The sequence below is a fragment of the Nerophis ophidion genome, linkage group LG09 (assembly GCF_033978795.1).
Source record: "Nerophis ophidion isolate RoL-2023_Sa linkage group LG09, RoL_Noph_v1.0, whole genome shotgun sequence".
In the NCBI taxonomy this organism is placed as follows: Eukaryota; Metazoa; Chordata; class Actinopteri; order Syngnathiformes; family Syngnathidae; genus Nerophis; species Nerophis ophidion.
In genome coordinates, this window is record NC_084619.1 from 49,463,635 (window position 1) to 49,477,765 (window position 14,131).

Consider the following 14,131-nt stretch of genomic DNA (forward strand, 5'->3'; position numbering starts at 1 on the left):
TCCTCAGTACCCAAACGTTTATTCAGTGTTGTTAAACACAGTGGTGAACATGCCCTTTCCCAACTACTTTGGCACGTGTTGCAGCCATGTAATTGTAAGTTCATTATTATTTGCAAAAAAACTATTAAGTTTATGAGTTTAAACATAAAATATATTGTCTTTGTAGTGCATTTAATTGAATAGGGGTTGAAAAGGATTTGCAAATCATTGTATTCCGTTCATATTTACATCTAACATAAATTCACAACTCATTTGGAAACGGGGTTTGTATTAGGGGGTGTGGCATGTAACGATATCTCACAAGGTTCAAAACATGTGATATATTTTGTCTAGGAGTTAGGCGGTTTTACGAGGTACAAATTGCTGTCTCTGACGGGGAGATTAAAAAACCCAAAGTGTAGCATCGTTATTGGTACTAATTAAAGCATGTAATATGGAAGTGGCCGTGCCTTACAACTCCAGCTGGCCTTGGTCTTCCCCACTTCACTCGTTTGCTCTGGTGGATTGCGTAGCAAAATGTGAACCTCCAAACAATTCAAAAGAGTGTGGGTACTCACTAAGTCGATGTCACGTCTACCCTGTTGAGATCTCTACCCGACTAAGGGTGCTAAAAGCAGGGCCATCCAAAGGTGTGGCTCAGGGGCCCCAGAACCAATGTAGAATATAAAATTAAACACACACAAAAAAAAACCCCAGCATAAATGTAAAAATGGAGCAAACGGAATTAAGTACAGAGAAAATGCTGAATCTACATCGCAATACAAACTTTCAAAATCCGATCATTCACACTTTTCAGTTTCGCTTGATTGCAATTAATAACAGTAAATTACTTACTTGCATAGTGTAAATTACCTTTAAAAAAAGACCCTGTTATTTTAAATAAAATGCAACTTTTTTTGTCAGAATGTCATACGGTAACATTTTGAATCTGTTCTGTATGTGTTGTTTTGTTTGCTCGGTCCTCGTATTATCTTTTAACCTGTCCATTGTACAGCACTTTGGCTACCCCTGTGGTAAATTTTAAATGTGCTTTATAAATAAAGTTGATTTGATTGATTTGATTATTTCAAGGTGGCTTTTGCCAAAGAGCACACCAGTCTTTGCACTGACATATGCACTGACTTGATCACTGAGCAACCTGCGGCGCCTTTCAGGTAACTATCTGAGGCATATGCTGTCAACAATCATTTAGTCAGTCTCAGTTTATACATGGTTAATGCAACCATTTTTGGGGATTATCGCATATGTGAACACCCTTAACAATAACACGATAATAACCACACTTTATCTTTAAGTTAACATACTGTATGTGAACCCCAAAGTCCCCCATTAATGACCCAGTAAACCCCTGCTTAAAAGTAAGGTTAAAATACTCTCTTGTCTCCTTCTCTTTAACCAAATATCGTAATCATTTCATGTTTTATCACACCCCAAGTTTTTGTCAGTCATTAAAAAGTTCCTGTGGCCATTGTCTTTGCGCTGAATTCAACATACCTTTTCCAGTTGTTCCAGGTCAGTGATATTTGGGTTTTCCGTGGTGCAGACAGAGTCTAATCTACACGCTTTGTTTTTTCCTTCTTTCTCCTCATTATTCTCTACTGAGGTACTTTGTCCGTCCAAGGGGTCTTTGTGGTCCCACAGGCCATAACGCTATATACACATACATACAGACACATACATACAGACACATTATATTTGTATGACAGATCTAATTGGCATAAAGTCAAACATCTTAAATAGTATAATTTGGCATTTAATGTATTTTTCTAAGAATTAAACTTTGCCTCAAAAGTTGCACAAAAAGCTTGGATCTTGAACTGTCATCATGCATGTCATGGGAGGCAATACTCCATCATATCGCACTAAGATAACCTTAACCCTAACCCGCTATATAGATATAAGTCACTTCACTTCGAACAGGGGTGTCCAAATTACAGTGTCATCAATTTGACCAGCGAGACTACACAAGTTCAATAAAATATTTGGCCGGGTATCCATATCCATATCATATATATATATTATCCAGTTGTCTGGTTAAAGCTGTTGTCCTGATATCTGGTGGTCAACAAAATAAAGTCTGCCTTTGATTGAAATCTTAGGTATTAGAAGTAGAGCATTTACTTATATGACCCAATCAAAACAACCTTCCAACAAATCAACCAGCACAAAAATTCAACAAACATGGTAACGTTTACATGAAACAACCTGCTCATTGAATTTTGTGGATATTATAAAAAAATGTCTAATCAGCTTGAAAAAAATCAAAATGACACCCAGTTGCAAAGTATGATGGGAAAAAATGCAAAACACTCTCTCTACACTTATCCATGTTTGGCGCATTTTAGCTGCTTGATATTTCTGACTGATTAAAAAACCTTAAGGACGTTGTCATGGAAGTAAACAAATAAGGAGTTGAACTTTCACATACTCTTGATTACCAATTAGAATAATTACTCAATATATTATATTGCATATCCATTATATTATTATAATATGTACTCATTTATGTATAGGCTAAGATATTTATATATGCGGTCCGCTTTCTGTTCTCTGCCAAGTTTTTTAAACCCAATGCGGCCCCCCGAGTCAAATTTGGCCACCCCTGATTTAGGACAACAGATGCGATCTAGCAATTGTAGCTAATTCTGGCATATTTCCTGTGATGATTTGATCATATGCTTAAATTTATGAATATCTATCATCCTAATTAAATAAAGTTATTCAATTTAATAATTACAAGAATTACAAGGGCATATAATAAACAACTCACCATTAGCAAAGATCTGTGGAAAAACAAGGCCAGCAACTGAAGAAGGTCATATCTTATATACGTGTCCGTCTTCTCCACACCCAGGATGCGAGGTGGAAAAAATGGTTTGTCTTCATTTAAAGTAATCTCATAAACACTGTTCCAAGGAAAAAATCCAAATTGAAAAATATATTTTACCACCACCATCACCTAGAGGGAGAAAAAGACATTTAGACAAAGTCAAAACAGAGGAAGACCCTGCACAATCACTGGCGATTAATATTTAAGATGCCAATAACACGGCTGATTAAATCAGCCTTTTTCAACCCAGGGGACTTGGGATGCCTACAGGGGCTAAATTGTGTCTGCGTGAGATTTTATTGTCACACACACAGCTAAAAAACAAAGAAAGGTAAAACAATGTCTATGCTTTTTCTAGCAGATGCAGAAGGTTTGCAGAGAAGAAAAGAAAAATATGACCATGTAAATTACTTCAAATGGTTATGCTTTCTATTGCGTAAAATGGCAGCTGCCATATATAACTGTGCATTAGAGTAATATACAGAGTTGGGCAAGTTTTCTACATTAAATGTAGCTTTACTACACTGGAGCTACCCACCAGAGAAATGTAGCTAAAATAAGCTACAATAAAATGACAAAAGTAGCTGAACTACATCAAAACTATTTTTAGAGTTTCTAACTTCAATCCGAGTCGTTGCTATATGATCAATACAAATGTGTGAAAAACAAATCATAGTATCTTCATTAAAATAAAGTAACCTCTTTATTTCCTTTTGGAATGAAAAAGTGTTGCTTTTTTTTTTACTGTTTTTGTTTAGTAGTACATTTACAAACCTCAATCTGTACTATGCTGTCATAATCTACACAAATGATTCATTTAAAATGACCACAGCTAATTTGTTTCTTAATAAAAAAATACACAAAGATTTAATTATTTAAATATTTTTGGATTTTCTTTCAACCTTAAGTCTTTATACACATGTTCACGCACACTTACGCACTCACACAAACACACACAGTTTAGCTGTCTTATATTGCGTTAACTTCAGGAAATACCTGAATGCATGTCCTCAAAGGGGAACTGCATTTATTTTTGATTTTTTCCAATCGTTCACAATCCTTATGAAAGACATGACATCGGATGGATTTTATAAAAAATACTTTCTAAATATTAAATAAAGAAATAAAATTCTGCATAATGCGGAGCCAATGGAAGCTCCATTATTTTGCCCATAAAATCCAATAAATAATCATTCACAAAGCGCCAACAATACTCCATTTACATTTCGTGACTTGAATATCAACCAAGTATTAGTGATATTGTTATTAAAAGCGCTAACTCAGACAAACTATTTATAGCGGCATTTAGAATCTGGAACTGGTGAAAAAGACACGGAAAGCCCTGTTTCTTTTCAAGTATTATGAAACATTTTTCGTCTAAAAGGGAATATATTAACATCCTAGCACAGGGGTCGGCAACCTTTACCACTCAAACAGCCATTTTGACCCATTTCACAAAATAAAGAAGACAATCGCGAATATCTGCCAGTGGTCACCCATATAACAGTAATTAGGGCGTGCCATGAAGCCATTGCCTTTGACGCCTTCTACAACATGTACAGACAGCTTGCCAGTCTAGTAACATGTTGTATGTGGCTTCCGCAGATACACGTACACGACTGCAAGGCATACTGGGTGACACAGAGCACACTGAAGGTTGTGATATAAACAATTTTAACACACTTACTAATATGCACCACATTGTGAACCCACACCAAACAAGAATGACAAACACATTTCTGGAGAACATCCGCATTGTAACACATTATAAACGCAACATAAAAATTACCCAGAATGCTATGCATCCATGACTCTTTCAGGCTATATTATACACCCCGCTAGCACCAAACCCCCCCACCCTTCCGCGCGTCGATTGAGGTGGCCGGGGGTGTATAATATAGTCAGGAATAGTCATGGATGCAAAGGATTCTGGGTATTTGTTGTGTAGCGTTTATGTTGTGTTACTGTGAGGATGTTCTCCAGAAATGTGTTTGTCATTCTTGTTTGGTGTGGGTTCACAGTGTGGTGCATATTAGTAAGAGTGTTAAAGTTATTTATATCACAACCTTCAGTGTACTCTGTGTCACCCAGTATGCCTTGCATTCGTGTACGTGTATCTGAGGAAGCCACATACAACATGTTACTTGACTGGCAAAATGGCTGTACATGTTGTAGAAGGCGTTAAAGGCAATTGTTGATGGCACGCCCTTATTACTGTTATATGGGTGACCACCAGCGGTTATTCGCGAGAATGGTTGCGGCTCCCATTGTCTTCTTTATTTTGTGAAACGCGTCAAAATATAGAGGGCGCTAAAAGTAAAGCCATCACAGCACGCCCTCAATATTGTTGTCCGAGTGAAAATCAAAGAATGTTGACTACGGGTGATGTTCGGAAGAGTATCCGAGAACTGGAATCCCCCCGTAACAATCGGGGGGGTCGGCGATTGTGCAGCTGAGCCACATCAGAGTGGCCAAAGAGCCGCATGCGGCTCCAGAGCCGCGGGTTGCCGACCCCTGTCCTAGCAGTAGGCATTCTAATGATAGCAGACATTATACAGTAAGGGATTTTTTATTATGTTTGTTGGTTCTCATAAAGTCTGCGGTGAGCGGAAATCGGTGATAATAGGAGAAAAAAATAAACGTGATGGTTTTTTTTCATTAATACGCTGTTTATTTCTTCTGTACAATTATACAGAAAAGATGTGTTTAGGTGGGAAAACACAACTTCTGTGGATGCTACCAAACTAATTGGCCACAAAAGTAGCTTTAGCCATACTTGCCAACTTTGAGACCTCCGATTTCGGGAGGTGGGGGGTTGGGGTGGAGGCGTGGTTAAGAGGGGAGGAGTATATTTACAGCTAGAATTCACCAAGTCAAGTATTTCACATATATATATATATATATATATATATATCCTGAAAATACGCAAACAAAACTGTGTTTAGATAATTGGTATTTCAAACTTGCATAAATATATCTTAAGGAATTTAACATAACTTGGCTTCTGAGAGCTTCAAAATGTAAAAATAAAATGCTAAAGTTGTTGATAAACAAGCAATTATTTTAATAATTAAATATGGTAATTTTAAATGAATTATTATTATCATTTAAAATGAATTATTTCAAATTGTTTATTTTAATGTATAATTCTATGGCTGGATGTAAAAAGGAGTCAGAAAAAATACAAATACAATTAATTTGGATATTTTTAGCAAAATATATACAATTTTTTTTTTTTTTTAATTTAATTAATAAATATATTTATTTTTAGGTAAGATAAACATAAGTCCTCCCGTCTCTTCCCCAAGGATGGCTCCATGAGCTGGGAAAACGCCTGGAGATGCCCCTACGTCAGCGGTCCCCAACGCTTAGAAATTTGTCCCACGGACCGGGGTGGGTTTTTTTTCATAAATAAATACAATCATGTGTGCTTACTGTATCCCTGCAGACTATATTGATCTATATTGATATATAATGTACATATTGTATATTTTATGGTGATTTAATAAAAAAATATAAATTATATATATATATTATATATACATATATATATATATATATATATATTTATATATATATATATATATATATATATATAAATATTTTTACATTCCTTGTGCGGTCCAGTACCAATTGGTCCGCGTGGTTGGGGACCACTGCCCTACGTCAACAACACGGTCGGCGGACTGTCGGTGCCAGCTCGTACATCACCGCCCTCTACTTCGCCCTCAGCAGCCTGACCAGCGTCGAGTTTGGCAACGTGTGCGCCATCACGGACGTCGAGAAGATCTTCTCCATCTGCCCCATGCTCATCGGCAGTATGCCGGACGCCTCGTATGGAATAAGTGATTGGGCAAGCACGCTGTTTATATTGTGGGAAAGCGGATGTGAAAAAAGGCTGTCCTCACTCAGGTCCACATGGAGCTGGAGGGTGCGTGGCCTCCAGCGCTAGCTAAAAATCGGGAGATTTTCGGAAGAATATTTGTCCAGGGAGGTTTTCGGGAGAGGCGCTGAATTTCGGGAGTCTACCGGAAAATCCGGGAGGGTTGGCAAGTATGCTTTAGCACTGAAAAGCTATTTCTCGTTACAACAACGCGAGCATAAGAAAAGTAGATAAAATAGTAATGTCGCTACTTGTAACATTGCTACTGCCCAATATTTCCCCATATAGACTTAAACGGGGAAAAGTTTTTTAAACTTGAGTACAGCATCAGACAAGGACACTCCTACTAGCCAAATTGGATTTGTATGGCTGCAAATCTGACTTTTTTGTGTCAAGAATGCCTAAGCACAATAGGCAAAGGCCTAGTGGGAGTGCCTTTTAAACTCCTGGGGAAGAAAAAGAACTGATTCAAATGATACAGGAGATGATGGTAAAAAAACGTGCAACTAATAAATACACATGCAGTATGTCCATTTTGTGTTTGTATAGTCAGCGTACTTTACCTCTGTGTAGACAATGGCAGTCATCCAAAATCTTTTGGTTGGTCTTGGAACAGTCAACATAGCCCATACAAAGACCAAAATGGGCAGGACCAGTGATATTACAGAAGCACTGACCACATTATTCAAGATGATGATGAAATAACAAAAATGCTCAGAGTTGGCAGCCAACAAACTGTGCGTGGCAAAGAGCAGCTGTAGCACACGGTTTTGTTTGTTGTAGAACATTCTACTTTGCTCCAGCTCTTCAATGGAGATGTACCTACACAGACAAAAATGTGTCACAGCAAGGTCTATCATACATTTAGTAAACTGTGAAACAGAAGAGCTTTGCATGAATAACGCACTGATTTGACCTCTAAACCCAGCACTTCAGGCCACCGTGTATACGAAATCCTTCAGAATGCCCGTAAAAAAAAAATATTATACTTTAAATAAGAGACATGAAGAGATTCTTGTTGCATGTAACAGGAATGAAGAGAGAATCTCTTGACTTTGGGTAGTAACTAGAAGAACAAGGTCATGGATAGGTTCCTCACTCGCACAGGTAGTATGAGGACCTCAGCCATATGGGAGAGGCTCAGAGCAGATTTGTTGCCCATCTGCATTGAGAGGAACAAGTTTACAGACCACAACTCAAGCATCTATTTGAACGCCTCCCTGATGAAGTTTTAAGGACTTGACTATCTAAGTGTCGGGGGAAAATATCGAAAAGATGCTTGAGGGACTGTCAAAGCAGGCCTCGGAGTGACTGTGTGTCCCAGGTCCGTGTGGGGAAAAGGGATTTTCAAACACAAATAATGTCGGGTTCTTGTTCTGATTCTCACAGTGTCAACAAAATAACAGTTGTTTCACACCTAAATAATTGTCCAGTATGTTCACATAAGTTGCCTTCTGTCATTCACTGTCTTTACCTGTCTCCCAGGACCTCACTGGCTGTTCTGGAGTGTCTGTGTTGTTGAATGGACTGTTCTGCTAAGTGGTCACTGCTTCCATGGGGTAACTCAGGAAGCAAGAGATTGGCAGTGCTGCCAAGGCTTGGTCTGTGGGAAGACAAGACCCCTGCAGCCTGGCTATCTTCTAAAGAGCTGAGAGACAGAGAAAAGGAAGAATATACAAGATGAAAACACAACATTTTCATTATTGAATAACCAGAGCAATTTTAGCATACCGGAGTGATAAATCTGACTACATAATCGCAGCTATTTTTCCCACATATGATCACACCTCCCTGCGTTGGTTTGTTGGCAAGTACAGAAATCCGAAGTTTCTGGCAGTTGGTCACCAGGGTTGCACACATTTCACCCGAGATTTTGGTCCAGTCGTCTTTACAGATACTCTCTAAATACTCAAGATTTCAAGACTTTTGGTTGGTGACTTGAAGATTCAGCTGCCGCCGCATATTTTCTATTTGATTACAATGCAGAAACTGGATTGGCCACTCTAGGATATGTGTTTTTTTTTTAGCTACACTTTTCTTGATATTGGACATATGTTATGAATCTCTGCAATGCTATAAGACGCATCCACAACCCAATTTCAGTTTTCTGGCTGTAGTCAGGAGGAGTGGGGGCAGTGTGGCTCCACATTCAGCTGCTGATCCCTCCTCCACAGTAAAGTTCTTGAGGTATACAGGTATTGTAAGGCAGCCATTTTCTCCAGAAGGACAGTCTTTGGTGTGCTTTCCTCGCCTAAAGAGGTCTGTTGATCGATCAGGTAGATCTGCTAAGATGTGGCAATTGTCTCCCAAACTGATGGCTGTGAGTTCAATCCACAGTCCCCTCATAACCATGTCCAAGTAAACTTGGACAAGAAACCAAGTGAATGTAGTGACAGTGTCAAAGTGCTTTAAATAGACCCCCCTTTTAGACCAGTTGATCTGCCGTCTCTTTTCTGTTCTGCCACACTTTCCTGCATGGGGAAGTTATTAGGTGACCACAGATAATGCGCTACCTGTACAAAGTTGGGACCCGGGGTGGACTGCTCATCTGCGCAACAGTTGGGGATGTCTCTGCGCTGCTGACTTGTCTCCGTCTCAAGATGATCCCCTGCTGGCCCTAATATGGACTGGACTATCCCACTATCAACTAGATCCACTCGACGTTCATAGCACTTGTCGCTCATGGGGGGTTGGGGGTGTCCCTACATCTGCGTTCCCCTCCAAGGTTTCTCATTGTATCCCATTGGGTTGAGTATTTTCTTGCCCTGATGTGGGATCTCAGATGAAAATGTCGTTGTGGCTTGTGCAGCCCTTTGAGACACTTGTGATTTCTGGCTATATAAATAAACTTTGATTGATTGATGTAACATTTATTTTTACTCATTTGTAGTTTTTCCATCACATTTTAACGTGGTACCGCATGTAAAAATCTACGGTGAAATCATGGTTTTTCATTGTGGGATAAATAAAAGTTGATTGTATTCTATCTCTCCATTAAGGCAAACGTACAATAAAAACCTACTGTTTAAGTCTTTGTAAGTGGGTACATTTACAAAATCAGCAGAACATCAAATTATTATTCCCCATACTGTAATTTTGAATTAAGCCCATTGTCGATAACAACTAAACTCCTAATAGCGTAGAAACTGATAGTAGTTTTATGAAAGATATTATTTTCATTCATTACACAAAATTAGCAAGTGCTGTGGAAAATGCACTCGTCGCATGACTCACATAATACATTACAATGAATAGTATTTACTGTTTGGTAAATAAGTGTAGCAAATATAATAACCATATTCCATGTATTCAATTATCTACCACTTGTCTGTCGGGGTCGCAAATTTTCAGATTGGCACTCAAAGACCCAAATACACAGTCTGGCCAAAAAAAAGAGTCACCACCTAGTTTTATGTAAACATACTATATTTCTGACCATTTCTGAAAGTTGAATGAAATGTGCCCTTTTTTTTTACAATATAGTGGAATGAAAGAAACAAAGTGAAACCTCTTGTCAGTCATCCACTGTCTTTGTCTCTGTGGGTGCACATACACACATACACAAGTTGAAGCTTATAACATAACATAATTTAGAAAAAAAACATTAAAAAATCTGGATCAGCCCCAAAACTAAATCACCCACATTTTTTGAAAGTTTTATTAAAATACTCAACAACCTTTTAAGTTAGGTTGCTAATTAACTAACTGACTGCAAGGATGACATTACCACCTGGCAGAAGTAAATCATTGTTGTACCTGCAGCTATGACCAAGACAGTGTTTATTCATACTTATTTTTATGCCGTTCATGTATTTCTTTTTAATGCACACATTTTTTTTGCACTAACCTGCAAAGTGTACAGAAATCCGTATCAGTTTGATTCGAATGACAACTCTCACTTCTTTGCGACAACTGCTCAGCCGTAGGGTCCGCTGTTGTGTGAGGCTGTCAATTGAGTTGTTTAGGAATGAGATCACATAAACTGTTTCAGGTGGCTGATTTTAAATAAACTGTGCTTACTTGCTGTATCCTTTTTATTAGGAAGTAGCGTTCATTGCATAGAACTGTAGACGTTTCCCTATACTGTTTAGTCAGCAGGTTAAGCCATTGTGTCAGTCCATCCATCATGGCTTGAAGTATGGCCCATAAGAAACGTATGATATCTAAGATCCTCTGAACAATCTCTCCATGACCTGTGGCAAGAAGACAGAAAGAAAAAAAGTTGGCGAGTTGTGGAAGTAATAGAGTATATTTCAGAAACATACACATTGAATTCTACACAAAATAAAACAATTCCTATAATAAGCCGGAAAGACGATGCAAACGGCAAAGTAAAAAAAAAAATCCCGACATTTGCATTCATGCATTAACAAAAATTTTAAGGCAGTTTCAGATGACAGTTGATGGTGTAAGTCAATTTTTGGACAAATTAAGTCCTCTTTTGCTTTTTTGGTTAATTTAAAGTTGAAGTTAAAAAGTTAAGTTACCAATGATTGTCACACAGGCTGTGACATTCAAGCATTCAAAAATTGTTTAGCACGCAAGAGGGGGATTATAACTTAAGGGAGAATTTCAATTTCAAAATGCTTAGTTATATAACGACCATTAAAAGTTTTTGTATTTCAATTTGTGGAGTGAAACTATGGAATGGTTTGAATGTGGAGTTAAAGCAATGTTCAAGCATAAACTAATTTAAAAAGAAATATAGGTACATGGTATTCCAGAGGTACAGAAATGAAGAAGGGGTTTGATATCGGGTTGTTTGTTTTACAGAAGAGTTTGGGGCTGCCCATTGAGGCAGTGGTGCTGCTGCTGTGGAATGATACCATTTCCATGATCACGAGTGGTAATGGTGTGGCTATGTATGTATATATTTATCATTTATGTATATACAAGATCATTAAGTTTGTACATAGGGTGAACAGGTAGTTGTAGCTCAGAGTAATTTATGATTTAAAGAAAAGGGGTGGGATTAAATAAGTGTAAACTTCTTCTCATTCCTTTTCAAATATGCGAAAAAAAAAAAAAAAAAAAAAGAAAGTCCAATGCTCATTCCTTTTCGTTTTTTTACTCTCCATTGTTTTCATTTTGTTGCAATGCCTGTTAAAGCTATAGCACTCTATTGGATCAGGCTTGCTCTTGTTTTTTTGCATATTTGAAATAAAAATATATCAATCAAAAAAACTGTAGTTGTTGCAAAATTATTCACTGCATTTGACACATCACCCTCGATCACCCCCCGGTGAGGTAAGGGGACAATGAGCAGCAGCGGTGGCCACGCCTGGGAATAATTTTTGGTAATTTAACCTCCAATTCCAACCCTTGATGCTGAGTGTCAAGCAGGGAGGTAATGGGTCCCATTTTTATAGTCTTAGGTATGACTCGGCAGAGGTTTGAACTCACAACCTACTGATCTCAGGGCGGACACTCTTAACAACTAGGCCACTGAGTAGGTTAGCAAGATCACGTTCCAAAAACAAATGTATATTATTAGTAGCTAAATAATACCAGTAAGTACCAAAACTTTACAGTTTTAAACAGAAGAAAAGACTAGTTGGACAACATAAGACAAGTAAGGGAAGTGAAAGTTCGCAAACAACACTGGATGGCCACCGATTACAGCATCCCGTGTGAGGTAAACACACAACACATCGTCTGCGTTGTGAGCAAAATCAATGACTTGCAGTTCAGTAAAACTTTTAAAATACTTTTTTGCATGACATTTTGACTAATTAATTGCATTTGTACCGAAATATTGGGGTATGCAAGCAAATGTTAACCCATGATTAATCATAGGTTTAGAGCACAGGTGTCAAACTCTGGCCTGCGGGCCAAATGTGGCCCGCCGTGTAATTTCATTTGGCCCTTGAGGCAATATCTAACTAACATTAGAGCTGGCCCGCCGGTATTATACAACGGTGATGCCGCTGTAACACCGCATTCACCGCTAATACTCATACTGGCCAACCTTCCCGATTTTCTTGGGAGACTCCCGAAGTTCAGTGCCAGCCCCGAAATTCACCCTGGACAACCATTCTTCCGAATTTCCACCGGGACAACGATATTGGGGGCGGGCCTTAAGGGCATTGCCTTTAGCGTTCTCTACAACCTGTCGTCACATTTATTTTTCCTCCATACAAACAGCGTGCCGGTCCAGTCACATAAAATTTACGGCATTTACACACACATAAGTGAATGCAAGTCATACTTGGTCAACAGCCATACAAGTCACACTGACGATGGCCAGAGAAACAACTTTAACACTGTTACAAATATGCGCCACACTGTGAAACCACACCGAACAAGAATGACAAACACATTTCGTGACAACATCCGCACCGTAACACAACATAAACACAACAGACAAAATACCCAGAATCCCTTGCAGCACTAACTTTTCTGGGGCGCTACAATATACACCCACGCTACCACCAAACCCCAATCCCTAGCTTGTTCAATATTCAATGCAAAACCTGTTTGGGTCCTCTTAAAAGGTTAATTTGTTTAACATTGGCCTGCGGCTTTGTTCAGTTTTAATTTTGGCCCACTCTGTATTTGAGTTTGACACCCCTGGTTTGGTGTGATTAATCTGAATAATCTAATTAATCAATTTTAATGATATAGAGGAATTCTTTGCATGTGCAAAGGTGTAACTAAGCTTATAGTGGGCTTTTTGACTTTGCATATTATTTTAAAGCTTTTTTTTTATACCTATCAATGTTTAAGGAAAAGTGGCAGTTATTGTTAGGAGCTGGCAAAGGTGCACGCAAGGGGAAGGGAAGTTTACCAAACTTGAAAACAGATCGGATGAGTCATCCTAGCAAAAATCTACCTGACTTTAGGTGTCAAGTGGGCCAAAGCACAGTTTGTAGCACACTACTGCAGCTCTACTACTACAGTAGATGTCAATAGATATTGCAAGCATACAAAATATTGCATCTGGTGAGGGCAAGCCCACTGCCAGCTGCTGAAAGGATAACAAATGAGATGTCCGATGAGCAGAAGTCAACAATTCAGCTTGGTGGAGAGCATATTGTCATTGTGAAGTGTGGAGGAGAACAAAAAATATGAACCTACCAGACTCCTCCGGTTCCTCAAGCTCCTTAAACTGAAGGTCTTCAAACACATAGTTGTCGTCTGAGTCGAAAAACACACAAACCTGTACTCATTACTCTTGTATACAACATTAGGATACTTGGGACGGCGTGGCACAGTTGGTCGAGTGGCCGTGCGCAACCCGAGGGTCCCTGGTTCAATCCCCACCTAGTACCAACCTCGTCACGTCCGTTGTGTCCTAAGCAAGACGGTTCACCCTTGCTCCTGATGGGTGCTGGTTAGCGCCTTGCATGGCAGCTCCCTCAATCAGTGTGTGAATGTGTGTGTGAATGGGTGAATGTGGAAGTAGTGTCAAAGCGGTT

General features: G+C 38.8%; 1 protein-coding gene across 2 annotated transcripts in view; it reads right to left on the reverse strand.

Moving 5' to 3' along the window:
* The window catches only part of piezo1 (piezo type mechanosensitive ion channel component 1 (Er blood group)), a 199,556-nt gene that overhangs the window by 24,948 nt on the left and 160,477 nt on the right, over positions 1-14,131 (reverse strand). For both annotated transcript variants that reach the window (XM_061911144.1, XM_061911143.1), the window contains 7 exons: positions 13,791-13,850; positions 10,734-10,906; positions 10,561-10,658; positions 8,188-8,361; positions 7,277-7,535; positions 2,771-2,959; positions 1,495-1,650 (listed from right to left, as the gene is read on the reverse strand). In XM_061911144.1, coding sequence (XP_061767128.1) covers positions 1,495-1,650; positions 2,771-2,959; positions 7,277-7,535; positions 8,188-8,361; positions 10,561-10,658; positions 10,734-10,906; positions 13,791-13,850 — 1,109 coding nt within the window. The remainder of the gene's footprint in view (positions 1-1,494; positions 1,651-2,770; positions 2,960-7,276; positions 7,536-8,187; positions 8,362-10,560; positions 10,659-10,733; positions 10,907-13,790; positions 13,851-14,131) is intronic.